The sequence below is a fragment of the Sodiomyces alkalinus genome (assembly GCF_003711515.1).
Source record: "Sodiomyces alkalinus F11 unplaced genomic scaffold SODALscaffold_9, whole genome shotgun sequence".
NCBI lineage: Eukaryota > Fungi > Ascomycota > Sordariomycetes > Glomerellales > Plectosphaerellaceae > Sodiomyces > Sodiomyces alkalinus.
Window position 1 is genome coordinate 1,216,146 of NW_021167087.1, and position 27,654 is coordinate 1,243,799.

Genomic DNA, 27,654 nt, shown 5'->3' on the forward strand with positions numbered 1-27,654 from the left:
TGGTATCTAAGAAAAAGTCGCTTATCAGAATACGCCTTGGATCTCTTCAGTTCAGGCTATATTGACTTGTGGCGGCATATTTGAATATAGTTGGGAAATATATGCGTCGGTTTAGAACGGGCTCTTATGGAATGGTGGAAGAATAAATAAAGGAAAAAAAAGAAAAGAAAAAAGAAAAGAAAAAAGAAAAGAAAAACGAAAAAAGGAGAAACAACCGTACCACTCGAGATTATTAAGCAGGCTTGATAGGGAGGTCATGTGACCTGCGCTCTGGGCAGGTATCTTATCTTATCTTCATATTCCCTCTACTGTAGTAGCTTAGTCAGGTAGATTTTCCCGAACCTGAGACCGACCGCGTCACTCACACCATCACGCAGCCCTCTACTATAATTCAGCAACTCCCGACTCCCAACTCCTGAACGGAATAACTACATGTCTTTGACTCCCTCCTCGTTAGGTCAGGGACGGCATCCGAATCTTGTTCCCACCCGCGAACGAAACACTCAAAAAGTCGTGGAGGAGTGGCTCCATACCCGCCTGAGCCGCAGCATCCAGCCACTCGTCCACCCCGACAAGACTGTACGTTGTCTTGAGGCCGTCCCTGTCCTCCTGCTTCTGCTCTTCCTCCTCAAGATACGCCTTCAGCTGACTGGGCGCCAGTTTCCTGTTGTTACAATGATGCACGAACTTGGCCGTCATCTTCACCTTCGTCTTCGTCTTGGTCTCATCCTCGGTGTAAGTGGCAGCGTCGACCGTCTCCAGTGCGATATCGACAAGCTGACTGGACACGTCTTGCACGGCAACAAGATCCAGAGGTCCTTTGACCTTGCCCTCAAGCGCAGGGACCTTGCCCAAGGCGCGTGAGGTGTTGAGGATGGCCGCCATCAAGTCCAGCTTGGGCGCACCCGCTCCGACGATGCTTGCCGGCCGATGAATCACGACAGGTAGGCCGTGCTGGGTGCTCAGCGCCTCCAGGACCTGCTCGGCCACCCACTTGCTGTCTTGGTACCCGCTCTGCGATTCGGGCGCGGGGATGCGGTCGCTGGCAGACTGCGTCGAAAGCGGTGTGGCATGGACATTGACGTTGGCGTCGTCGTCGTCGTCGTCGTCGTTGTTGTTGCTGCTGCTGCTGCTGCCCACGAGCGCCACGGCGCCGGTCGACACGAAATGAAGAGGAATGGCTCGGACCAGTGCCATGCGGCCGAGCTCGACGGTGGACGAGACGTTCGCTTGGCGCAGGGACTGGTACGTCTTGAGGAACGACACCTGCGCGCCGTTGTGGATGATCATGTCGGCGCGCTTGCTGAGACGCGCAAAGTCGGCCTCCGAAAGCCCCAGGCGAGGGGATTCCAGGTCGCCGGGGTACTCGATGATCTTGTCGCTCTCGACGGGCACGCGACGCGTCTGGCCATTCGCGGCGCCGCCACCACCACCACCACCACGGATGGCAATACAGTGCACCTCGCAAACGCGATCATCGTCAACAAGACGCTGCGCGATCGAGCTGCCCAGGAACCCGGTGGCACCTGTAAGCACCACAACTAGGCTGTTCGGGTTTGTGGGAGCCGTGTCACCGTTCTGCGTGAGGGAATTGGTCCCTTCTTGGCATAGAGGCCGCAGCGCTTCTTCGCACGCATCTTCAATCTCCTTGTTCCAGTCCACTCGTGCAGCAGCTTGGCCTTGGCTGCCGTTCTCCTCCTCGTCGTCGCCGTCGCCGTCGGAAGAGGCAAACAGCGCCGCCATTCCGCCCAAAGTGCTGTGCTGGAAGAGCTCCGGTAGCTGAATCCTAGCAGGCGCGAACTGGCTCTCCAGCAAGGATCGAAGCTCGATCAAGTTTCGTGAGTTACCGCCGAGGCCAAAGAAGTCGGTGTTGGCATTCGCCATGTCCAATGCCATCTTCTCCCCGAGGACCTGCTCCCAAATTTTCGCCACCTGTCTCTCGGGCTCGGACAAAGACGCAGTCGAATTCTCCGTGTTGTGATTTGATTGTTTCGATCCTTGCAGCTCGGCGGCCGGAATGGGGTATGCATCAATGGCGCGTCTGTCCGTCTTGCCGTTCGAGTTGGTCGGGATTCCAGCCACGGGAACCCAGACGGAAGGACGCATGTACGGCGGCAAGGGAAGCTCCCCGCGGAGCCCATGCCTCACCCACTCGATGCTCTCGCTCTCCTCGCTCTCCTCGCTCGCATCTCGGCCCAAGACGACCAGCGCAACGAGCATCTCGTCCTCGGGACGCCACGACACGGCGGCGTTGCTGATGATGTCCTTGGAGCAGCGCACAATGGTGGCGGCAATCTCGTCGAGCTCGACGCGCTGGCCCCGGATCTTGACCTGGCTGTCCTGGCCTCCCATGCGTCCGAGCACCGTCAGGGTGCCGTCTTCTGCGGACAGACGGCCCAGATCACCCGTTCGGTAGACGGGGAGGCCCGAGGGCAGCAGCGCGACGCCTCCGCGATTCAGCTTCGACGAGTCGATGAACCGGCTCTCGGTCTCCTCGGGCCTGTTGACGTAGCCGGGGCTGATGGAGTACGGCGAAGAAATGCAAATCTCGCCGGGAAAGCCAGACGGCGCGGGGTTCAGCTGCTCGTCCACAATGGTGAGGCCGTAGTTGGGCAAGATGCGAATGCCATCCGAATCGGTCATGATGTCCTCGTCCGTCTGGTACGGGACCAATCCTCGGGCACAGCCCAAATAGGTCTCGGTGGGACCGTACGCGTTGAACAGCTTCAGGTCGGGGAGAGCCAGATGGCGGAAGGCGCGGCGGAGATGGTGCGTGACCTTCTCGCCGCCGGCATGGGCGAACCGCCACTGACGACACTGCTTCAGGTGGTCGAAGCCGTACTGGAGCATCAGGTGGTACTCCGACGGGACGATGCAGGTGTACGTCACGCCTTCGGAGAGCATAAGCCGGGCGAGGTGCTTCGGATCACCTCGGCCCTGCTGGCCCACGACGATCAGGGTGCCGCCGCGGGCCAGGGCGTTGAAGATCTGGTCCAGGGCCATGTCGAAGCCGTGCGACGTCTGCTGCAGGACCACTTGGCGCTCGCCCGCTACGTCGGCGAGGACGTAGATCTGGTTCAAGAGGCCGATGTGCGTGAGGCGGACGCCCTTGGGCACGCCGGTGGAACCACTCGTGTACAAGAGGACGGCATCTCCGTCTCTCTTGCTCAGATTCGGTGTCGGATCCGATGTGGAGGAAGCTGCTGTGGGTGCATGTGGTGCCAGCAGCTCTTCCAAGCGCAATGGCTCAGCGGCATCCAGTGTCTCTCCCTCGGCGGCAGCCAGCTCTTCCGCGAGATCCTGGGTGGCCTCGGAGTGAACGAGGTAACGGGGCTTGCAGTCTGCCACGATGGCCGCGAGCCTCTGCCACGGATTCCGCATGTCGAGCGGCACCCACACTAAGCCGCGACGGAGAACGGCAAGCGGAGTGCAGATGGCGTTGACGTCGGGAGGGAGGAGAACGGCGACTCTGGATCCGGGCTGGATGTTGCTGGCCTGGAGCCCTCGGCAGATCTGGTCGGTCCTCTTGATCATGTCCGAGTAGGAAACCTGGTTGCCGTCGTCGTCTTTGATGGCGATGGCATCTGGGAACTCGGTTGCAACCCTTGCGATCTGGTCGACGAGGGTGCCCTCCCATTCGATGTTGACTAGAAAGGGTTCAGTCAGCATTGCGTTTGAGGAAAAGGGGGGAGAAGTGATTCGAGGAATCTGGGAGACTGCAGTGAACAGAACTTACCTGTCGGCCCATGGCCTAGAGCGGTGGCCTTGCGCATCTCCTGTGCATCAGCAAGGGAACAAGTGCTGACCCGGACAGAAGAGTCCTGCGCAAACGACTTCAACGTGTGCATATACCACTTGGTCAGCATCTCGGTATCGGCAGCACTGTACATGTATCGCTGCGTGGTGAGGGAGAGAACACAGGCGCCGCGAGGGGTATCCGAAACCTCGACGGCCAGGTCATACGAGTTCTTCGCGGCCATGGCGCCGGTCCACTCGAGCTGCCCATCGCCCAAGGGGCTGGAGGACGGGATGCCCAGTCGATAGTTGACGATCACTTGGAACAGCGGATGGTGGGTGTTGTGGCGAGGCACCTTGAGCTCATCGAGCAGCAGCTGGAACGGAACTCCCGCGTTGGACAGGCCCGCCAGGACGGTGTCCCTCGTGCGCTGGGCGACCTTGTCGAACGTCTCGTCGTCCTGGATCCTGCCGACTCGGAGGGGTAACAGGTTGAGAAAGCAGCCGACGGCCTGTGCGTCGTCCGCAGCATCCGGGCCACCGCCGCGGTTCGAGTCGACGATGCCGATGTTCATGTCGTCCGTGGTGTTGCCGAGACAGCGCGCGAGAAGGGCGTGGAAGCTGGCGACATAGAAGTGGAAGGGCGTGATGCGGAGTTGCGAAGACTTGGTCCGGATCAGGGCGCATAGGTCGGCGTCCAGTTTGATGTCGAAGGTCTGCAGGTCATAATCGTACAGAGGCTGGCGACTCTGGGTCTTCGCAAAGCGGAGTAGAGGTATGGGGGACGACGACGACGACGACGACGACGACCCGTGGACCCTCATCCAGTATGCGAGTTTATCCGCCATCTTGTCCGACATGCACTCGGCCCGCCTCTTGGCGCACACGTCGATGGCCTGGGGAGGGGAGCTGCTGCTCAGGGGCTGGCCGGCATACGCCATGGTCAGCTCTGTCAGGAAGACAATGGTAGCTTGCGCGTCCATGACGATGTGGTGGTGCACGAAGACGATGTGGTGGAGGCTGGGCGAGACGGACAGCACGGCCACGACCATCAGCTTGCCGTGGCTAATGTCGAAAACGTGCTCTCGCAGCTGTTGCACCTCGGCGTCGACATCGGCCTCGGCGTCGATCTGTTTGCGGATCACCTGGATCCCCGAGCCGTCCGTCCTTACATGTACCCCCTGGACGGCTTGCTGCGTGCTGGGGTCGACAAAGTACGCGCTGCGAAGGGCTTCGTGGCGTTGGGCGACGTGTTGCAGGGCGGCTTCGAATTGGGCCATGTTCAGGCGGTGCGGGTATCGACCGCGGAACAAGACGTTTTGGCTGGACTTGTCGACCAGGTACTCGTGGAGGAAATGGAGAGCCTCTTGCGAGTGAGACATGGGTCCCGTACGCTCGTAGCTATCTCTGGCCGGGGGGGTAGGGGCGGCGGCGGCGGTGGCGGCGGCGGCGGGAGATTCTTCTGCCACGGGAGATTGTTGCCGGGCCGTGTTCTTAGGGCCCGTGTTGGACGCTGATCCAAAGACGGACGGGGAGGCGGTGCTGTTTGGCGAACTGGGACTGGGGCTATCGAGCCATCGATCATCGTGGTTGGCTTGATGATCGGAGGACGTGTCGGAGCGTGAAGCAGTAGACGTCTCGTCACACTCGATGGTGATTCTCGGGGCATTCGATGGCCGGGCAGAAGCCGGTGGAGATTCCTTCTCCCGTTCCTGTTTGCCGGGAGTGTCGGAGACGATGATGCTGAGTTTCGACTTGACCTCGACGCTGATATCGGCAATGGTGGCATCGCTGAGAATCCTCAGGGTGGGCACATCCACAGCGAGCTCCTTGAGGAACCAAGACCGCAACTCGACGGCCACCAACGAGTCCATGCCCAGCGAGAGCAGTGCCGTCTTGGGGTCCATGGGCGCGCCGGTGTCGGCCAGCTGCAGCACCAGGCGCAGTTTGCGCGAGAAGGCCGCCTCGATGGCCGTCAAGACGTCCTCGTCGCTTGTAGCCTCGGAGATGAGCTGCCGGAGGGTCTTGTCGGGCTCAGCGCCCATGCCAGCAGTCGCGGAGAGGCCGCCGCCGCCCTGGTTCTCGGAGGGCACAAAGTGCGAGAAGCGCGGGAACCGCTTCCAGCTCGCCGTGTTGGACAGGGCGAGACCGGTGTGGATCTCGGGATCGGCAAACTCGACGCGGCCGGCTTCCATGGCCTCGGCCATGATGGTGTGAAACTCGGGCTCGGAGATGGACATGTAGGCGGCCGCCTTCATCTGGGCCTCGAGGAGCTCGCCCGCGTTGCGCCACATCCAGCCGAAGCCGACCAGCATGGCAATGTCGACGACCGAAGCCGACACGCCGCGCGCCCGGCGCTGCGCGGCCAGGCTGGCCATGAACATGTTGGCGGCCGCGTAGTTGGACTGGCCCGGGTTGCCGATGACACGCGACAGGGACGAGAAGAGGATGAAGAACTCGAGGGGGTCCGAGTGGAAGATGTTGTCGAGATACTCGCTGCCGCGCACCTTGGGGCCCAGCACCGCGTCGAAGTCCTCCAACGTCATGGCGCTGAAGGGCCTGTCTCGGAGCACCATGGCGCCGTTCATGACGCCGCCGACGGGGGGCATGGTCTCGACAATCTGCCGATGCACGTCGTGGAGCATCTTCTCGTCCGCCACGTCGAGCGCAAATACGCGGACGTGGGCGCCTTTGCTCTTCCAGTGGCCCAGGAAGCGGGGGTCGATGTCGGGCTTGCGGCTCGAGAGCGCCAGGTGCCGCGCGCCGTTGTCGATCATCCAGTTGCAGAGACCGAGGCCGAGTTCGCCGGTCAACCCCACGAGGAAGTAGGTCTTGTCGTGGGAGAACATGTTGCCGGTGTCCAGGGGCTTGACGACGGCGGCGACCCGGTCCACGCACGCCCAGTCGACCAGCTCGAGGGGGTCAGAGACGTGGGGTGCGGTTGCGCGGTTCGTGGGCAGATTGTCGACCGGGGTCGCAGAGAGGGTCGCAGAGGACTCGTCCGCCGCCACTGGCACGGGGACGGGGGACTTGGCTGCGTCGGCGTCGTCTCGGAGAACGTCTCGCACCTCCTCCAAGCTGAGCGAGACGGCGAGGTGGCCATGCTGGTTCGTCTGGCCGGTCAAGTGACGAACCTCGGCAGCGTCGTCGTCCAGACCGGAAGCCAGTCGCTGGTAGAATCCGGCAATGGGCTCTTCCCCGAGGGTGAGCAGGCAGCGGACATGGCTTGGAAGCAGAGAACGAAGCTCCCTTTCCGTGATGAATGGGTGGAGGACCCGAGGCGTTGTGTCACCACGTCCGCCCTTACCTCGGGCCGGAACGCGAACGCTGGTCGAAGATGTCCACAGCAACTCGAGGCCATGGGCGGATGTCACCTCGGAAGCAATTTCCGCAACGGAGGCGTCGGCAACGTGTAGCCAGACTGTGCCCTTGATGTTGGCCAGGGGCTTGACGAGGCTTTCGCAGATGATGCGCACCAGGGCTGCTCGGAGCGAGCTTTGCTGGGAGGAAGGGGAAGAAGCTGACGGGGTGCCGCCGGGGGACTGGCCAAGTGGGATGATGTCGTCGGATGCAAGGCTGATAATGGAGCTGTTGGTCGGGGTCAAGGCGAGCACCATCTCGCCCGACTCGACGGCTTTACCGACACAGACGAAATGATGGCGGCCTTCTTTCGTGACCACGGGGAAGAGAGAGCAGGCCTGAACGCGTACAGCTACGTCTTGAGAAAGGTCGGCAGCAGTGGAGGAAGAAGCCTTGCTCTTACTCTTCGTCTGCTGCTCCAGCCAACACACGCCACTGGGCGACTCCCTCCTCAGCGTCACGGCCTGCTGCGAGACGTTGACTTGCCCCTGGACAGTACGGCGGCCCAAGTTGATCCTCTGGTTGGAGGCTTCTTCGGGAACGATTCTCGGGATGTACGTGTCGCCGCCGTTCCCCTGGATCAACGTCTCCGTCTCACCGGACCAGACGACATGTTGCCACTCCGGGTCGTCGTACTCGTCGGTATCCAGCAGCAGCATGCGCAGAAGCATATTGGACAACAACACCGCGGGCTTCTCCTTGTCCTTCTCCTTCTCCGTCTGGGCCGGGTCCACGTCGACGAACTGCAGGTTCAAGTGCGCGAGCTCCTGCATGACCGAGCGACCCAGACCGACCATGATGTTGGCGTAAGGGTCGTCGGCGCGGCAGCCGCGCGTGGCCCAGAGGATGGTCTTGGCGTTGTTGAAGATGCTCTTGAGGGTTTGGAACTTGGCGGCGTCCATGGTGCGGAAGGTGGCTTCGTGGAGGTCGACGAGCGAGAGGACGGTGGTTCCTAGAGGCAGAGCGGCTGCCGGAGCGTCCATGTCGGCGCCGTCCCCGTCCCGGGCGGCCAAGACCGGGTCGTGGAGGCCCTGGGCGACGGTGATGGTGTTGGCAAAGGGAGAAAGCAGGTTCTTGATCTCGCTGACCAGTGTGGTAAGCTCCGTACCCGCTGCGCCAGGGCCAGGGCCGGGGCCGATGAGAGCGATGTGGTCGACCTTGGGAGCAAGGGGCTGGCTGGGCTCCATGAGGAGAGGGCTCCTCAGTGCCTCGACCCTGCCATGACCGTCCAAGGCTTGGGTGGTAAACACGGAGAAGGTGTATCTGTCCTCGTCTTCCAGGTCACGACACTGCACGTCGACACCCGAGAACCCCTGGCGACGCAGGATGCCGTCCCACTCGTCGATGGAGACAGTCGGGTGGTTGATGCGCCCCTCTTCCTGTCCGAGCCACCAGCCCGGCAGCGCCGAAAAGATGGTCTGGATCCACAGCGCCTCACTGGTAATCTCCAGCAGGATCATGCGGCCGCCGGGCTTCAGCAGCTTGTGGCAATGGGCGATGGTGACGTCCAGGTGCTTGGTGGCATGGAGCACGTTGGCGGCCATGATGACATCGAACGAGTGCGGCTCGTAGCCCTGTTCCACGGGATCGCGCTCGATGTCCAGCGTCTTGAAGATCATCTTGTGCGCGTGGCGGGAGAAATTCGAAGCGGCCTTCTCGAAGAAGCCGGGCGAGATGTCCGTGTACGTGTACGAGGCGAAGTTGGACCGGAGACACTGGAGGGCCGTGGTGGTCGTCCCGCCCGTGCCGGCGCCGATCTCGAGGATGTTCATCTGCGGATAGCGGTGGGCGAGTTGGCCGACGAGCTCGCCTACCTGGGTGTTGGCCGTCTGCCCGCCGATGCAGTCCTTGTACAGCCGGTTCAGGACGTTGTCCTCCAGGAGAATCTGCAGGGGGGGCACGTCGCCCCGGACAATGGCGGCGTAGGCCTGGCCGATGGCGTGCACGGCGCGCAGGCTGATTTCGTCGCGGCCGAACTCGTCGCGCCAGGCTTGGATGTCCTCTTCTCGGTCGACGGCCCACTCGGGCTTCACGCGGGGGTGTTGGCCCTCTTCGATGGACGGTAGCAGCCTGTCGAACACCCAGCCCAGGCAGGCCTTGGCGTGCCAGGCCATGTCCTCGATCTCCGGCGTCGAGATGTCCTCCCGGAGTTTCCGCAAGAAGAAGTACGAGGTCCGCTCCAGGACCTCGTAGAGCCGGGAATCGTCATGGCTCGCTTTGATGATTTTGTTGTTCTCGATGCCGCAGGCGATGTCCTTCCTCCAGACGGTATGGGAGAAGAGCTTGCGGTCTTGATCGGGGCTTTGCGTGGTGAACGAGGTGCAGGTAAGACCCTCTAGCTGACACTGCAGGGTATAAGTGTTGGCAGCAGCAGAGTAGAGGTCGACGTCGGCGCAGATGATCTTGTCGGAAGCCTCGCGCAGGATGCAGTCGGCACTGAAGTGCTTTTGCGGCTGCTGCGGCTGCTGCGGCTGCTGCGTGGTCACTCGGACACGACGAATGCTCGTCGGAAGGTAAGCAGTCCACATGCGTCCGTCGTTCGGGTAGCTGAAAGCAGAGAACACGCCATGGAACGAGGTATCCAACACGGCGGGATCCACGATCAAGTGCGTCCGGTCCCTCTGAGACATGGAAACGGTGGCGAGGCCCAGACGTCGGCGGATCGAGTCGGCGAGGAAGTCTCCCGAGTAGTCAAGGCCGATGCCGCTCACGCTGGCGTAGAACTGGTCGAGGTTCACATCCGTGAGGGGGAGCGGCGGCGCTTCACGCCTCGACGGCTGTAGAGTCTCGGCCTCTCGCGCACTCGTCATGATGATGGTGGCCGACCCGGTAAAGTTGCAGTGGCTCTGCTCGTCGGCTCCGGCATCCGCTTCGATGCTGTAGCAAGAATACTCGGCGGTGGTGGTCGCTGCATCCTGCTGACGCGCGCGGATCACAAAGGTCACCTCGGTCCCCATCGAGGACTGCTCGGACAGCGTAATGGCTCGGTGGATCTTCATGTCGTTCAGCTCGATCACCTTGATCTTGGTGTTGGGTTGCTGCTGATCTGATTCCGGGACCAAGTACGACGCCGCCTCGACGGCCATGGACACGTAGCCCGCGGCAGGGAAGAGGACCTGGTTCTGGAACTTGTGTCCACGCAGCCAGTCCATCTCCTTGACCCGCATGATCTTGCGCCAGTGCACCTCCTGACGGTTGCCGCTGACGGTGGGCAGCCCCAGCAGATCGTGTTCCGGTTCCTTCCGGCCGCGCCACAGCTTGGACGTTCGCGATTCCCACAGGAGCGGCTTGCTGTGGTTCCAGGGGAACGTGGGCAGGGACTTGCAAACTTGCGGACGGAACGACGATGCCGCATCGGAGGCGCAGGCCCGGGCGAAGGCTTCGAAATCGGGCATAGCTTGCGCCTGACCGGCTCCGTCAACCTGGACATGGACATGCCTCCACACGAAACCCAGGGCCTCGGAGAAGGCGGCGAGATCGTTCTCGCCTCTCTTGAGCACGCCGCTGTAGGGCACCGCCACACCGGCCAGGGACTTGATCAAGTCGGTCGCCGGACCGCGCAGGGCCGGGTGCGGGCCGACTTCGAGCACGAGATCGAGCCGTTGGCTTTCTTGCACGGCGCGATCCAGCGCCTGCGAGAACATGACCGGTTGGACGAGGTTGTCCACCCAGTACTGGTCGGCGAAGCTTCCCGGCTCGTTTGTGTAGGATCCGGCCGAGCCATGGACGCTGGAATACCAGACGCAGTCGTCGTTGTCGCGGTTGACGTGGGTCCGGAGCACTTTGATGTCGCAGGCGCGCAGGGAATTCAGGTAGGCGCCCGAGCAGGGCTGCATGTGGTGAGAGTGGTAGGCCTTGTCCACCTGCAGCGCCCGGGCAAAGACCCCCTCGGCGTCGAGGACCTCCTTCGCCTCGAGTATGGCATCGGCGTCTCCCGAGACCGTGACGCTGGACCTGGCGTTGCTGGCGGCGACCGCGACACGGCCGTGGAACGGGGGACGCTGGCAGAAGGCCTGCGCGTCTTGGAAGGACAGCCCGATGGCCATCATCTTCCCGGGCTGGCCGGTCGGGGACGAGGCGAGATGGGAGTGCACGCCGCGGTAGTAGGCAATGCGGATGGCATCGCGGGACGACAAATAGCCGGCGGCGTAGGCAGCGGCGATCTCTCCCGAAGAGTGCCCGACCACTGCGTGGAAAGAAACGCCGACCACCTGTAGGAGGTGCACGAGGGCGACCTGTACGGCCGTGCAGATGGGCTGCGCGATCTCGGCGGCCCTCACGCGAGAGGTCTCCTCGGGGGCCAACAGCTCTGCGCGAAGAGACCACGAGGGTGCATCGGGGAGCTCGTCTAGGGACGCCTGAAGCTCGTCGATGGACTGCCGGAAGCGGGCCGACTGCGTGTACAGCTCGGCGCCCATTCTCGGCCATTGTGCGCCTTGACCGGTGAAGACGCCCAGAATGCGAACCGGGTACTTGTCGGACACGCGCGCGGCCTTGGCCGACTGGACGGAGAGCGCGTTCGCGTCCTTGCTGGCGGCGGCTAACCGTTCGATGAGCTGGTCTCTGTCGACGGCGGCGATGGCGGCTCGGACGGGGAAGTGCTCGCGCCGAAGCTGCAGGGTCCATGCCAGGTCGCGGAGGTTGATGCCGGGGTTGGTCTTGAGGGCTTGCGCTAGGTTCGACATGGCAGCCATCAAGCCCTCGTCCGAGCCGGCAGAGAGCGCGAAGGGGCCGAAGTGCTGCTGCGGCTGCTGATCTTTTGCGTCTTCGCATGCGTCTTCACGGCCACATGCATCGTCGGCAGGAGGCCAGCTCTCAATAATGGCGTGTGCATTCGTTCCGCCAAACCCGAACGAGTTGACGCTGGCCCTCCGCGGCACGCCCTTGGGCAGCTCCGGCCAGGCCTGCAGCCGGGTGGGGACCTCGAGGCAGTCGTAGAAAGGTTCGATCTTGGGGTTGAGACGGTTGAAGTGGAGGTTCGGGGGGATCTGGCCGTGCTGCACAGCCAAGGAGGCTTTGAGCAATCCCGCCAGGCCGGCCGCGCCCTCCAGATGTCCGATGACGGTCTTGACGGAGCCGACGTACAGCACGTCCAAGTCTTTGCCCGCGTCCCGTTCCGGGTCCGACTCCCCCGAGGGCCCCGACTTTTCCGGGAAGAAGGCACATCGAATCGCGCGGGCTTCCTTGGGATCGCCTGCTTGCGTCCCCGTGCCATGGGCCTCGAAGTATTGGCAGCGATCCTCCGTCTTCCGCCAGTCCAGGCCGCATTTGCTGTAAGTGGACTGGATGAGTGCGGCCTGGGCTTCTGAGCTGGGGACGGTGAGACCTTCCGATCGACCGTCCTGGTTCACGCCCGTCTCCCTGATGATGCATTCGATGTGGTCGTTGTCGGCCAGGGCCTGGCTCAACCGCTTGACCACCACGGCCGCGAAGCCTTCGCCTCGGGCGTAGCCGTCGGCGTCGGCGTCCCACATCCGGGACCGGCCCGTGGGCGACAACATGGATAACTGCAGGTGATCATAGTCTTAGTCAACCGGCGATGACTTGCATATAGTGATTCAGGTGCTTCAACGTACTTGCGATTCATAGATGTACTTCTCGGGCCCCAGAATGAGGTTCACGCCGGCGGCCACGGCCAAGTCGACCTCGCCGCCCCGCAACGCCTGCACGGCCTGGTGCAAAGCCACCAAGCTCGACGAACACGCCGTGTCGACGTTGACGGAGGGCCCCCGCCAGTCGAAGAAGTACGACACGCGGTTGGCGATGATGGCTCGGCTCGACCCCGTGGCTGTGTATTGCGGAGCGCACTGCACGTCCTTGTTCAGCATGTCGTAGTAGTCGTCGGTCATCTGGCCGACGTAGACGCCGGTGGCCGACCCGCGGAGGTCGGACATGGCGTAGCCGGCTTCTTCGATGCCTTCGTAGACGGTTTCGAGGAGGAGTCGTTGCTGGGGGTCCATGCTTTCGGCCTCTTTGGGGTTGAGGTTGAAGAAGGCGTGGTCGAATTCGCCCACGTCCTCTTCGAGAACGTATGAGTGGGCGACGTTGGAGGTCTGGGGGGTCTGTCTTAGCCAGGCTTCTTCCAAGTACAGTGCAAGCAAGGTCTGGGTCTGGCGGGGAGTTCAAGAGTTGAGGCCACAAGATGGAAAGGGGGAACGTAAACGTACACCATGGCGCACACTTTCTGGGTGGTGGAACGAGTGCTGGTTGAACTTGGACGGGGGAATCTCCTTTCGAAGATCCGGGGGGCTGCGCAGAATGTGCCACAGCTTGGATGGAGAGCTCGCGCCTCCTGGGAAGCGACAGCTGGTTCCGACAATGGCCACCGGCTCAGTCTTCCAGCTGTCTCTGCTGCTGTCGCTGCTGCTGTCGCTGCTGCTGTTGCTGCGTGGCGGTGCCATGTTCGGGGCGAAGAATATATCGGAATAGTATGGTTGGTATCTTGATGAGATGGAGGTCGGGCAGCTTGATGGACGCCGTCTCGCTGACTCTTGAGGACCTTGATGATAATGGCTAAGATTCGTGTCCCGATGCTACCGTGCTTCGAGATTTGCGCCTGTGTAAGTTGTAATGAGTAGGCCTAGTAAATTGTAACGAGAAAGGTCTGAGGGGAGGGTCTGCAGCTTTTGCTTCTGGTGTTTTGATATCGAGTGAAGCAAATAGACAGAGTGCCAAGTGCAGCTCCTCTGTCCCCAGCTCACTGGAGTCTGGAGTCTGGAGTCTGGGCCTCGCCGGACATACGTTGATGCAGTGCCTTCATGTTGCATTTGATCCTTCAAGGTCCTCCTGTAAGCCGGATGTGGAACACGGAGCGGCGGATTACAAGGCACAGTATTACTCTTTCGGATTTCTCGCTGGGATCGAGACCGACATCGACACCGACACCGACACCGCCGGCACGCCGGCACGGCACGGCGGAATCCTTCAACTTGGCCAAATTGTAAGCGCCGTAGTCGGCATATTTCCCCATTCCTGCGCCGACGGTTCAATGCAGAGTATTCCACCGAAGAATAGACACCATGGTCGTATTGTTACGCACATCATGTAAGTTGTTAGTTTGAGTAGCCATCTTCGAACCCGTGCTCTGGCGAAAAAAAGAAGAAGAAGAAAAGAACATTGAACTGTTGTTAAGCCACACGAACCAGTGTTGAGATTACCGTAAAGCCTGTGTCCCCTAGTCACGACTCCCGCAGCTGTCTCTCAAGTGTTCCTCCCGGTTCATACCATACCATACCATCCATACGGTCTATACAGTCTATACGGTCCATACGGTCCATACCAGAGTCAGACATGAGCGTCCGAAAGGCCCTCGTCGGGAAAGGCCCCGGCGAATACCAAATTATCCACGATGCGCCGATACCCGCCATACAGCCAGACCAGATGCTCTGCAAGACCAACGCAGTGGCCCTGAACCCAGCCGATGCAAAGACCATCGACAACTCACCCAGCCCCGGAATCGGTGGTTACGACTTCTCGGGCACTGTCGTCGAGGTGGGAAGCTCCGTCACGAGGTTCCAGCCCGGTGATCGGGTTTTCGGATTCGTCCACGGCCTCAACGCCGACAACCGGGCATCTGGTGCCTTCGCCGACCACGTAGTGGCAACCGCCGATGTCTGCTGCAAGATGCCCGCGTCCATGACATCCAACCAGGCAAGTACCATGGCGCTGGCCTTTGGAACTGTGGGCTACGCCATGTTTAAGCAGCTCGGACTGGCCATGCCTGGCTCCGAAACCGGGGAGAGGCCGGAATACGCTCTTGTTGCTGGTGGAAATACGGCTTCCGGCCGGATGGCCATTCAGCTTTTGAAACTGTAAGCTCTCTCTCTCTCTCTCTCTCTCTCTCTCTCTCTCTCTCTGCATCCGCAAATTCGCGACCTTGGCTGAGAAAAGTCACTCAGGTCCGGCATCAAGCCCGTCGTCACTTGCAGCGTGAGCGCCAGCGCCACCATGAAGGACCTCGGCGCGGTGGCTACCTTCGACTACCACTCACGCACCTGCGGCCGGGAGATCAAAAACTTCACCCGCAACACCCTCGTGCATGCCTTCGACTGCGTCACCACCGCCGACACCATGACCATGTGTTTCGAGGCCTTGGGCGCCAAGGGGGGCAGATACATCGGTCTCGAGAACCCGCCCACTCGCGTCAAGTACACGCGGCGGGACGTGACCGTGGACTGGGTCCAGGCCCTGACGCTCTTTGGGAAACCTGTCAAGCTGGATGGTGTATACGGCAGACCCGCCTCGCCGTCGGATCGTCAGTTCGCCGCGCAGCTTTACAGGGCGGCGGAGAGATGGACCCAGGAGGGATTAGTACGAGGGCCTGACTTTCAGCTTGGAGAAGGTGGCTTGGAAGGTCTTGTAGAAGGAATCGACGACGTTCGCAAGGGCAAGGTTCAGGGGTATAAGTTGGTGTACCCGATAGCTTAGGGTACGATAGCTACGACATGTACAAATGATAGCGGGCATGAAATTCAGATAGCAGTCTCCTAAGCTCCTTCATTAGACGTTGGTTATGTCGTGAACTTCAAGATAGAACCTCACTTATACGGACTTGGCGCAATTTGTGCAAGAATAAGACTGAAGCAGACACGGTAATGTTAGAAAAGAAATAAAGAGTAAACTAAATGGGGGGGGGGGGGGTTGCTCTCTTTTTTTCTCTTTTTTTTTCATCCCCCCCTCCCCTCCCCCCTTTTTCTATTTTTTCTTTTTCTTTCTACTATTTTTATTTCGATACGTAGTCCACATACAACCACCCACACAACGCCACCAGCACCATCAGAGCCCACGGTTCTTTTCTTCGTTGACGCCTCAACGGATAATAATTTATTATTCTCCGACCTTCATTTCCTCTGTCCGCCACCGGCCGGAGTCACCGACAACATCATGGCAGCCTTCATAACCCCTGTCATTTTGACGCCTAGCCCAACACCATACCATGCCTGCGCCTCGTCTTAGTCTCGTCTACGATCAGGATTCAGGGCTCCTTCACATATTTAAAGCAGACCAGACAATGCATGCCCCGTGGTAACACTCACTTCCACGCCAGTCCTTTCTCTCTTTCACTTACCGGCACCAAAACTCATTCCCAGAAGCACCTGTGACCTGCCACCAACTTACACGTTCCACCACCAACATTCACACACAAGCATCGCAATCGCAAAACAATCTCTACCCATACTCACCATGAGGCTCCCCCCCATCACATTCAACGCCGTCGCCGAAGCAGGCGTCAAGATGCTCCTGTTCGGCCGTCGCCGCCAAGACCTCACCCCCGCCGAGTTCCGCGACTACTACGAGAACCAGCACATGCCCCTCCTCAGGAACCTCTCGGGCGACGTGTTCCCTCTATCCCACGAGCGGTCCTACGTCCAGCGCCTCGGGCCCGACTTCGCAGCCAGCGTGGTGCTGGGCGAGCAGGACGACTTTCTCTACGACTCGATGGCCATCTTGACCTGGCGGGACATGGCCCACTTTCAAGCCACGTTCACGCTGTATGGAGACGACAATGTCGGGAAAGCCATTGAGGAGGATGAGGCCATGTTCACCGAATGGGGGAAGGCCGTGCTGGTCCAGGTCCAGGCTAGTTCCGGTTGCTAGACGGAGCATTCCGGATATCCCTGTCGGGGCGGCTGGTCTGATATGATATATCCGTTCTTCCCCCGCTTTAAACGGCCCTCTTTACTTTTTCGTCTTACGCCAGTGTAGCTTGCTTGGGAAGTGTATTATTCTATAGTCTGTAGTATCGAATCAATGCACCTCCGTGCCGACTTTTCCTGCCGTGGATATGTCCGGCCGGCCGTTCTAACTCCTTGGCATATCACCGTCGAGCCTCGTCCGTACCCTCAACACCCAAACGCCAACGCCAACGCCCAGCACCTGCTCTGCACATGCAGTATTGGGTTATGGCCCGCTCTATCTCTATTGGGACTGGAAAACTTCAACTTGAAACTTCAACTTGTTGTCCGCGGCCGCCTCCAGACTAGGACTATCCGTAGAATAGGAAGTTAGGAGCCTAAGATGTTCCATGTACACACCAGCGCAAAAGCCTGCAAATAATGATATTAACGAATTCAAGTGCATCCTCGCGACTGATGTACACTCTCCCAATCCTGACCTTCCCCTCTCCAGCACACAATCCCATTCAAATCGGCCGGTTCTCAATCGGCGGTCTTTGGATTCCAAAAACCTCATCCATCCACGAGAAAATCTTGAACTGGAACCGAGAAACCGCCCCCAACTTGGCCTGTAGCGAGCCTTGACCCGGCCCCACCGGATCCCACATCGTCAACCCTTCCTCGCCGCCCCGAAACTGGGCAAGCTTCTGGTAGGTCAAGTGCGGCTCGACCGTGTAGATGGAATCACGCGCACTCGTAACCATGACGGGACACTTCACCCTGGCGCAGATGGGCTCCTCGCCGGGCGGCTCCAACGAAATATCCGCCAGCTTGCGCAGCGCATCGACGCACGAATCCGTGCCGAACGCCATGCGCAGGTGCCCAAACTCGAGCTGGTGCTGCATGTTCAGGCCCGCCGCCCACTCCAGCACCGCATCCGCCGCGCCGTCCGACAGGTATTTCAGGAAGAAGGGCGACCGCGCGCGGACCTGGGGCCCGAAATCGTAAAAGCCGTCGCAGGAGATGCAGGCCTTGATGCGCGGGTCGGTGGCGGCGCGGAGGGCGAAGTAGCCGCCCATGGCCATGCCCATGACGCCGATGCGGTCGAGGTCGATGTTCCACTCCGGGTGCTCGCCGACGAGGGTCCAGAGGTGGTCGAGCACCGTCGACACTACGACTTCCCAGTCCCGCCGGATCGGGGGCTGGCCTGGCCGTCGGAGCACGATGCCTTGTCCCGGGCCGTCGAAGGTCATGACCGCGTAGCCGCGGGACGCCGAGCCTGACGCGGTAACGAAGTAGAGCTCTTCTTGTGTAGAGTCGAAGCCGTTGAGCGCGAGGAGCAAGGGCACTTTTTCTGCGCCGGGCTTCGTCGCTGCGGATTTCGGCGTGGGCAGGTACATGTATCCGGGGAGTTTGGTGTTCTGGTAGGGGACCTCGAACGTCTCGACGGCGGTGTCGAAGAGGGCGCACGCGCTGCGGAAGTTGGCCACCGACTTTTCCATGATGGGCAGCAGCCTGGTGTCGGACGGGTTGACATGCAACATGCTGGCCCGACGCCCTGGAAATTAGCCCTTTTTTTCGTTTCGCCTCGCCCTGGCCGGCCCACGAGTCGCAACCACCATCAGGCCACGACAGAGAAAAAGGGACGGTGGACCTACTATTCGCTCGCGCGCCTGTAATTGCACGCCCGCAAGAAAGCCCACCTCGCCGCTTCCCTATCGCCGACCTTCAGTGCGCTGTCCGCTGCCTCTTCGGCGAGTTCCGCCGCCTCCGCCCACGCCTGGTACCAGCTTTCGGGATCATTCTTCTTGATCTTGGAAGCCGCCTCCAGACACTCGCCCACGTCGGCGCCCTGTGTGGGCGCCATGGCCAGTATGCGGACGAACTCGAAGTTGAAGAACTGCCATGGCAGGATGTCGTGTGTCTGCGGCATCTCGAGAGAGTGGAGGTGATGCCCGTGGAGGATTGCTAGGTCTGTGTATGCGGGTGTATGTGGGTGTTGTGGGCTGGGTGTGGGTGTCGTGGTGTGTATGTGCCGCGCGACCGTGTTTGTGAAGATGATGTTGTGCTGGGTTTCCCAAATCGAGTTGACCAGATTCGGCCGTGGGTTCGCCTCGCTTTTTTCCTGGCTTCCTGTACCACGCGCGCGACCGGGAGGGAGGTTAGGGACTAGGAGGGACTAGCGTCGGGTCTTTTTCAGCACAGACCGGGACGAAGTCGGTGGATAGGTATGATTGTGGGGCCCAGGCGCATGCGGGTCCGGCCGAAAGCCATGTGTCAGGCCCGTGCCCGACCCACTTAGTTTGCTCACCAGCATTAAGCTTCATGCTTGGTCGATCCAAGGGACCAAATTAAAGTGGGGCGGCCCGAGTGCAAGGTACAACGCGTTACATACGTACCGTACCCTAGGGCCTAGGAATAAGAGCTGAGAGCCTGAGGCTGCCTCAACTTGCAGCTGCAGTACGAGTCGAGTTGACAGGATCCTGGACAATTTCATAGCTTACAGAGTCATAGCCTAGGAAAAACTGCGGAATGGTTAATGGCTTTGCCAATATGGTACATGTAATTTCATGTTCGCTTACACATCTGGGCTGTGCCTCGCATGCCGTCGGGGCGGGCGGGAAATGAGAGAACGGCGGCAATCGACGAACAGGGAGAGCTATGGCCTATGGGCTATGGCCCTGTGGTCTGTGGATAAGAAGGGAAATCAAATCCTGAAAAGGCTGCCCGCCCATCAAGTGCGGCTCGACACCAAATACGAAAACGTGCGGATTAGAGCCAGTCATCACCTTGACTAATAATACATGTAACCAATCAAGCAACCAGAGCCCAGACCCCAATCAGGTAGTATTCGGAGAATAAGCGGTGAAAACATGAATTTATTGGCGCCAAGTCGCGACTCACACTAAATACCTGCACGGGAGGAAAGAGACACAACCAAAGACAACAAAAGACAACCAAGGACAAAAGTGCTTGAGTCTAGGCCTAACATGTGGCATGTCCCGCTAACCCAGTGCATTCTCAACCATGGTGGTCTCAATCTCGAGACCTCCGGCCCTAACCCTCTCCACAAAATCCGGTCCCAAAACTGCGGCGGTCAGGCATCCGCCCTTGATGCCATCTGTCAGGTTCCGGTCGTACAGCAGCGTAGCCGCCGCTTGCGCCATGATCATAGCAGCAAAGGGATACCCCCCCTCGTTGTACTTCAGCTCGATGAGGCAACCCTTGCCCCCGTTCTTCTCCACCGCGGGGTCAGCCTCGATGAAAGCGGCCGCCGTGAAGGGCGCGCTCCTGATCTGCTCCTCGGAGGGTCCGGTGCCCAGGTCCGGCGCGGAACGCAAGATGAGGTTCATGAACCAGGGATATTGGACCCAGGAGAACACGGTGAGCATGACGTAGCAGCGGACCATGTTGCCAATGGCGCCCAGGTACGACTCGGCTTTCTCGTACTCGTTGTACTGGAAGTTGGGGCCCCAGCTGCTCTTGGGCCCGCCCAGGAGACCCCAAGACCTGTTGATGAGGCCGCGAGCTTGGTCGCCAGGCGGCGAGGAGTTTGTCAAGCGCCCGAGGAAAGGATCTTTGTGGATTCCGCGGATGGTCTTCAGGGGATTGGTGTAAGGTATCGGCGTCAAGAACGATGGGTGGCCGGCTTCGGCGAGGGCTTTCGGACCTCCGCTTCCGAAGGAGAGCATCGTGCGCAATGTACCGCCGCTCATGTTGGACCTGGATGCTGGATTAGACCCGAGAACCCCCGTCAAGTAGCGTTCAGGAGGATGGGTTGCAAACTGCGCATAGCATACTCAACCATATCGATCCGCAGCGTCATGTTCCCCATCTGTGCCGACCATTTCTTCGCAAGCTCGCGGGAGCCGTGGATAGCAAGAAGATCCATTGCTCCTGCCCTGAATCCGCAAGCTAGGATCAGCTGTTGATGAAACTGGTCAGCTGACTAGTTCCAGTTTCACAGGTCACAGTTCGAAGCCGCCACCTACCGCAACGCCATTTTCCTCGGCTTGTTTGTGGTATTTGTTGATCCAGTCTCGGCAAATTGGAGGAACTGCGGCGCTGCGAATCACTGTCAGAAATTATCAAATGAGAGACGGAGGAAGAAGAGATAAAAAAAAAAGAAAGAAGAAGAATGGGAAAACAAGGGGGAAAAAAAAGGGCCGGAACAAACCAGTCCACATAGTCAGTTCGCTGCTCCACACACGCCCGTATGATGTTTTCTCCATCAACAGTGTAGAGAACGCTGCTGATGCACACCTTGGCCCTGCCAATGACCTCTCCGAGCGTCTTGGTGTCCTCAGGCGTAACAACCTCGAGCTCTAATCGACACGCGTCAGTATGGACTTCAATGTTGACATTGGCTTCTCAAACGGTGCGAGTGCGACTCCATGAGTCCATCTTTTCTCACCTGGCTGCACTCTATCGGGGTACTCTTTTCTCAACCGCGCTGCCAGCTTCTCGAGCCGCTCAATTGACCGACCGGCGACTGCCCATTTGAGGTCCGCGGGAAGCTTGGCGGCGATGTGTGTGCATATCTTCGTGCCCGTGAAGCCGGAGCCTCCAACCACGACGATGCCATATTTCCGGGGAGTCGAGTCCGGGGCCGCCATATTGTGAGTGGACATGTGCTCCAAGTCGATGTCGTTGGATTGGTACCTGTTTTGCAATAAACTCCCGGCGCCCTAATGTGAGGAAAGAGCGAGCTGCGAAACGACTTGAACAGGCATTGAAGAGGGGGGCCAGACTGCCAGTGGTGGCGTCTCAGTCCTTATATCGTCGGCGGGATGGCGGACAATTATTGGACAGGGGGGGCGGAGATTGGTGGACTTTTGGGCGCTGTTGGTTGTTGGTGTCACACGTCAAACGAGCACTTTATATGTGGTCAAAACTGACTTATACCTCTGCCGGAGATTGAAAGGTTAGTTCACTACCTTAGGTACCTTACTCTGTATAACTTTGCCCCACATCTTAATCGCTGAGTCGAAGAGATTACAGGTAAACTGATATCTAACCACGAGGCTAAGCTAAGGGTAGGTGTGGGGCAGAGTAGGGCAGATAGTTAAGCTAAGAGTTGCTATAGGGCGTGGTCTATACTGGGTTATATAATAAGTGTATATGCCTGAAGTATCCGGTATTAATACGAGGGGTAAATAAGTAAGGGGTAATAAGTAGAGTAGGAGGTGGTGATAAATAGACGAAAAGACGGAAAACGGGCCGGAAACGATTCAGAAACGATTCAGGATAACTTCTTACACGGAACTAAATCCTGATAGTAAGATTCAGCCGCGAGAAGAGGTTAAAGACCTAGAAGAATAGGAAGACGACTTTTATAATCTTAGATTTATTAAAAATAAGAATTAAAGACTATATCTTTATAGACTTTATCCGAGTCGCCGAGCACTATAAGACGTTATCCTAAGGAATTAAGTTAAATAAGTAAGTATTTACTAACTACTACTTTATATTATCTATTACTTACTAAGATTAGATTCTATTTAAGGGGGAAAACGTCCTAATTTTAATTTCTACCGCTATATATAGTAACGGAAGACTTACCCTAGGCTCTCACGCTATATAGGTTAATAATATTCTATATACCGCTAGAATTCCTAAGATACCTTAAATATTACCTGCTAGAGTAGCCGTTATTATCCTAGTAGATATTTTAAATAATAAGGAGAAAAGTTCTCTATAGAAAATCATACGTTATACCTTTATTTAAGGTATTTTCTTAATTACTACCCTCTTTTAGATCTAGTATAAAATAGCTCGAAAATAACCAGGTTTTCGGGCTACTAGTACTATACTTAGAGATATACTAGTTTTCCGCTATACTTATACCTATTAAGGCGGTAAAGCTTATTAATATCTTTTAGAATTAGACTTTTATTATAAAAGTATTATACTATAGCTACTTAATTAAATTAGTGTAAGAAGATCCAAAGTTAAGGAGCTTACTATATAGAAAAAGACTTTAGGGTAAGTAAAACGCGTTTAGATTAAGAAGTATAGGTACTAATATTATTTTAGATAGGTATAGGCAGTAAAAGGAAGATTTAGTAAAAGGACTGCTTATATAGACCGGGAAGAAACGTGTATTCTAGTCGTGGACTCTAGTATCTACTATATAAGTATAATATTTTCGGTATTTACGTTATATCGAATTATTTCTAATTAATTATAGTACCTTGCCGACTTTTAATAATATCGTATACAGTGCTAGTCTTAGTTACTAGGCGAAAAAACGCGTTATTACTTTCTCGCGATTATTCCTCCGGTCTTTTACCCTTATATAGACCTTATTAGATAGACTTTTAATCTAATAATACACGGAATACTAGCGAATCCTAATAAGAACTACTACTTTTTTATAACGAGCCGCAGAAAACGAAGGATATATAGTATATAATTCCCGAAATTATTCAGAAATAATTCGGGAACGATTCGGAAATAATTTAGAGACTATATTTCACTTATACTCTAACTCTCTTATATAGATAAGGTGTATATCGCGGGACCTAAAGAAATCTAACGGTGAAAATATAATATCGAATTTCGATTTTTTATACTATACGATTTTAATATAATACCGTGGATTATTATAACCTTATATAGAATATACGTCTACCCTCCCCCACCGCCTTTAAAAGCCCCCCTATTAGTTATTAATAGTATTACTCGAGTACTCACGAAAATTAATAAACCGATAACTATACTAAATACGTTCCTTAAGTCGAGTAAACTTAGGTAATTCGTGGCAGAATTTAAAGGTAAGATAATTATAGATATTTATACTAGCCTTATAAATACCGATTACCTTCGGTATATTATTCGTAAGTAGTAGATTATCCTCTTTTCTTAAGGCGGTTAAGGTCTTACTTTAGCTCTAGAGTAGATAAAAAAGGTAAACTAACGAATATATATAAGTATACTACCTTATTACCTATAGTTATAAAGAAGATTCTAATAGCCTATATTAGTATATCCAGTACTTATACTAATCACGATATAACTATATAGTAATCTGTTTTTTTAAGGAATAGGTAAAATAATAGAAGTTTCCTGATATAACTTTCTTTTTCGTTAATACTAACTATAAATATATCGGCGGCGTAGAGTAAAAAGAAATTATTTATATATAGTATAGTTAAAACTCGGAAAGAGGTATATACCCGAATTATTCCCGAATCGTTTCTAAATCGTTTCTAATATATATTAGTGCTCCCTTTAGTAAGGTGCTATATAAACTCGGAGATAATAAAGATATATCTCTATATATTTTAGTAGGTTTTCCGGATCCTCGAGGATAAGTATAGTATTCTAATTTAGTGGAAATACCTTTATAGCACGGGTCTTCTTAGGGTGATTTTAGACTAGGCTTTACTAGCGATTTAAGGCTTTAGAAAATATCTTTAGGAGAGGTACTAGCTTAAAGAGCCTTAGGAGTTTATTTTCGGCGTGGTATTAACAGTATTTTAGGAGGTAACCTAGAATAAGGGGAAGGATTATACTACTAAATCCTTATAAGTTTCCTAGAATACTAGACTTAGGAGGATTATAATAACCTGTATAATAAGATTAGCCGTGAGTTTTTCCTCGAAATTATCTAGAAATAATTCGGACACGATTCCGGTATTATTCGGAAATAATTATAGAACGATTTAGCGATAATTAGGAAACGTTTTCGGCAGGGTAACTAAAACTAACCGACTTACTAGGGAGATTTCCCTAGTATTATAACTAGGCTATATATAAACGCTTTCTATATATCGCTATAGGATTTTACTAAGCTACCTTAAGTATTCCCGTGAAAGATTAGGCACTAATTACCGATAATTTAAATATAGTCGAGGTTATATATTAAGCCTTATACTTATAGACTAAGCGAAATATCTATATCCTTAAAGTAATTAATAGATAAGTTTAGCTTAAGTTATACCGAACCTACTTACTAAGTTTATTAGATATCGTGATTATAATTAGAATCCAATCTTAAGAGATTTTACGATACATTCTCTTTAAGTCCTAGGATTATAGCGGAATACTAGTATAAGAGACCGGGTAAATAACTACTTAGGTTATAAAAGTAAGCTTTACTATTTTATTATATATAGTAGAAGAGTTACTAACCTTATAGTATTTTAGAAAGAAAACTACGTAAGACTAATACCGAATAAGAGGAGGATTTTTATAATTAGTCGCGAAGCCGTGTAGTATTAAGTAACCGATCGATTTCGAGGTTACCGCTTAACCCTCCGGAAGATTTTAGCGTATTCGATTAAAACGATATAGAGTCGGATTCTCGAAATTCTTTAGTATAAAGCATAAGGAGTATACTATTAAGCGGGGTCCCTCTAAGACGCTTACGAAGTTAACGCCTAAATCCATGTAATCTTTATTAGCAGGTTACCCTAAGTTAGATTTAAGCTTTATAAGCTTCTTTATCTTTTAAGGAGAGGTCTCTTAATATAGAGGAGCGTAGATATAAGATAGCTTAAAAGGATCGTGAATTAAAGGCTGAAATTAAGAGGCGAAGGCTTAAAGATAAGCGGCGTTATACGCTTAAGCTAAAGCGGATCGAACTAGAAAGAGAGTTATTATTACGTTTAGGATAACCGAGTTAAATAGGTAAGAAGACTTTAGTTATCGGTATCGTTATTCGTATTATTATAGGGTATTCTTAAAAAAAAAAGCTATATCTTATAAAAAAACGCCTTTATAGACGCCTAATTATTATCGTAAAGTCCGAAATAGTAAAACCCCGATATAATAGAAACGTTTCTAAAACGTTTTGTAAATAACTACTTACTCCTCGTTATTAGAAGTAGTATTACGGGCCCGTAAGACCCGATAGTAACGGGGAGGGGGGCGGATAGCCTTAGGGAAATCTAGTAAAATAAATATTAGTCTATTAGTTCTTATTTTATAAAGAGTAGTAAACTTACCCGAGACTATTTTACTATCCGCTATATTATTATAGCGATACTTAGCCTAGACTATATAAAGATAGTCGTAATAAGGGGGGGGATAGCCTATAAAATAGATACTATTAGTAAAAGATACTAATAGAAAAATAAAATACAATATACTACGACCAATAGAGTTCTACTCTATACACGCCTAGTAATATTCCTCCGAACTCCAGCCGAAAAGATCTATTTTTATATAAAAAATATCGGGCTAGTAAAATAGATATATTAGCACGCGTTTCTAAATAGGTTCGGAATCGTTTCTAAAATAGTCCTTATATTTCCTTTATTATTTCGCGGAATATTACGAAGCTATATATCTTTAGCCACCGCTTTAGCCTTACGAGGAGTGTTAAGCTAACCGTTAATACTAAGAGTAAGGTTTTATATTAATCGGTAGTATTAAGCGGTACGGGTATTATCATAAGCGTTAAGGGAGCCTAAAGCACTTAGAGCGGCCTACGTATAGTGCGTCTTATAGATATATCTCTTTAGTGCATTAATCGAGGAAAGTTTAGAGCGCTATATAGAATAAATTAGTTAAAGCCTTATCGCTATTTCGTGAATAGGAAGATACTTATATTAAAGCAGAGCTCGCCGTCTTCTTCTATAAAGCGGTAGTATATCTCTCCCGCTACTAGGATAACCTTACTAGTCTTATAGAAGTATTAGTAAACTATAGTATATTAGATTAACGAGTATACTTACACCGTCCGTCTTAAATTCTAGTAGATTTCTAGGATATTCATTACTATCTTCCCTATTTATATACTATTAGTATACCTCCGTATCTCTATAGTTAAAGGGTATTATCGCGAATTCTATAGGAGAAATTTTAAAGAGGGTTAGAAAGGTTTCTAAAACGTTTCCTAATCGTTCCCGAATTGTTCCTGAATTATTTCTAACGCGGTTAGAGACGTAAAATACTAAAGAATCGATCCTAATAGGAAAATATACCTAAAGATAACGAGGAAGATAAATAAATTAATATAGTTAATAAAAAAAGTATTAATAGAGGGTAATAGTGATAGCACGAAAACACTCTCTATGAAAATATAGAGTAGTGGTAAAAGGAAAGAGATATAATAACGTTAACGCTACGAAAAAGAGGGGACTAACACGTTAACGTGTTACGACGCGACTCGTAAAGACTGGAGAAACGTTTCCCCTATACCGTTATTCCGGTATTCCACTATTCCTCTATTCGACTAATTAAAGCTTAGCCCCACACCTACCCTTAGCTTAACTTTTCCCAGCCACCCCCCCACCTACCCTTAGCTTAGCCTCGTGGTTAGATATCAGTTTATATATAGTCTCGAGTCGAATGCCCCTGTTGATCCGTACCTCTCCACCTATTTCCGTGCAACGATATAGGAGTAACATTAATTACCTACGTTATAACTGAAGCCATCACCAGTTTGTACGATGCCTGATCACCTGTATCCGATTATCGAGGGATGGCGAAGAAACAGATTGGTGGTCGCGGTGACGGTAGTGAGAAAGGGTGTTGGTGAACGGGTGTAGGTACTTATAGCTGCTAATAATTTGTATGTGTGTGGATGTACTTTTACCTAGAAGCATCCCCCACTGTCCTTGGTATGGATACTGTATACATTTGTTTATGGGTGTCGTTCACCCCTGAGTCCTCTTTGAGTCTATGCCCTTTCTACTGGGACACCGCAGTAATTAAGGGACAGATAGTGACCGATGTCGCGAGAATAATGTCCGCCACTGTGAGCATGGCGCTCGGAATATTATCACCTGCCCCATGTCCTTAGGTCAGCGATGCCCAATGGAAACAGTTAACAGACCTTCAGGATGCGAGGGAACGGACTTGCAGCCGAAATTTCCATTGTTGACCGCTGTAAAGCGTCTTCTTCAGTGTGATGATGATGGGTGCTCTTGTGTCGTCAATATGCCCAAGCATCCAGTTCCAAGGACCAAGGTTCTAAGCCGAATGTTTCAATAGG

The 27,654-nt window shown here is 54.4% G+C and overlaps 5 protein-coding genes across 5 annotated transcripts; 2 read left to right on the forward strand and 3 right to left on the reverse strand.

Moving 5' to 3' along the window:
* Positions 1-272: 272 nt before the first annotated feature.
* SODALDRAFT_315308 (beta-ketoacyl synthase domain-containing protein) lies at positions 273-13,624 on the reverse strand. Its single transcript, XM_028609287.1, has 5 exons — positions 13,263-13,624; positions 12,672-13,148; positions 3,737-12,602; positions 754-3,647; positions 273-717 (listed from the first exon to the last, which is right to left on the reverse strand). Exons 1-5 carry the CDS (start codon positions 13,494-13,496, stop codon positions 454-456), a joined length of 12,735 nt encoding a protein of 4,244 aa, XP_028464239.1. The 5' UTR covers positions 13,497-13,624; the 3' UTR covers positions 273-453.
* A 670-nt stretch (positions 13,625-14,294) lies between these two features.
* On the forward strand, positions 14,295-15,522 carry SODALDRAFT_315313 (alcohol dehydrogenase GroES-like domain-containing protein; the record flags this gene model as incomplete). Its single annotated transcript, XM_028609288.1, has 2 exons — positions 14,295-14,906; positions 14,994-15,522. The coding sequence occupies exons 1-2, from the start codon at positions 14,386-14,388 to the stop codon at positions 15,520-15,522; spliced, it is 1,050 nt and encodes a 349-aa protein (XP_028464240.1). The 5' UTR covers positions 14,295-14,385.
* Positions 15,523-15,944: 422 nt separating this feature from the next.
* SODALDRAFT_335535 (hype protein) lies at positions 15,945-16,810 on the forward strand. The gene has a single exon (XM_028612481.1). The coding sequence runs from the start codon at positions 16,279-16,281 to the stop codon at positions 16,690-16,692; it is 414 nt and encodes a 137-aa protein (XP_028464241.1). The 5' UTR covers positions 15,945-16,278; the 3' UTR covers positions 16,693-16,810.
* Positions 16,811-17,236: 426 nt separating this feature from the next.
* On the reverse strand, positions 17,237-18,726 carry SODALDRAFT_345806 (alpha/beta-hydrolase; the record flags this gene model as incomplete). Its single annotated transcript, XM_028613221.1, has 2 exons — positions 18,368-18,726; positions 17,237-18,254 (listed from the first exon to the last, which is right to left on the reverse strand). The coding sequence occupies exons 1-2, from the start codon at positions 18,640-18,642 to the stop codon at positions 17,237-17,239; spliced, it is 1,293 nt and encodes a 430-aa protein (XP_028464242.1). The 5' UTR covers positions 18,643-18,726.
* A 689-nt stretch (positions 18,727-19,415) lies between these two features.
* Positions 19,416-21,510, reverse strand: SODALDRAFT_335536 (hypothetical protein). The gene is made up of 5 exons (XM_028612482.1): positions 21,124-21,510; positions 20,887-21,034; positions 20,702-20,774; positions 20,510-20,634; positions 19,416-20,432 (listed from the first exon to the last, which is right to left on the reverse strand). The coding sequence occupies exons 1-5, from the start codon at positions 21,323-21,325 to the stop codon at positions 19,715-19,717; spliced, it is 1,266 nt and encodes a 421-aa protein (XP_028464243.1). The 5' UTR covers positions 21,326-21,510; the 3' UTR covers positions 19,416-19,714.
* Positions 21,511-27,654: the final 6,144 nt, after the last annotated feature.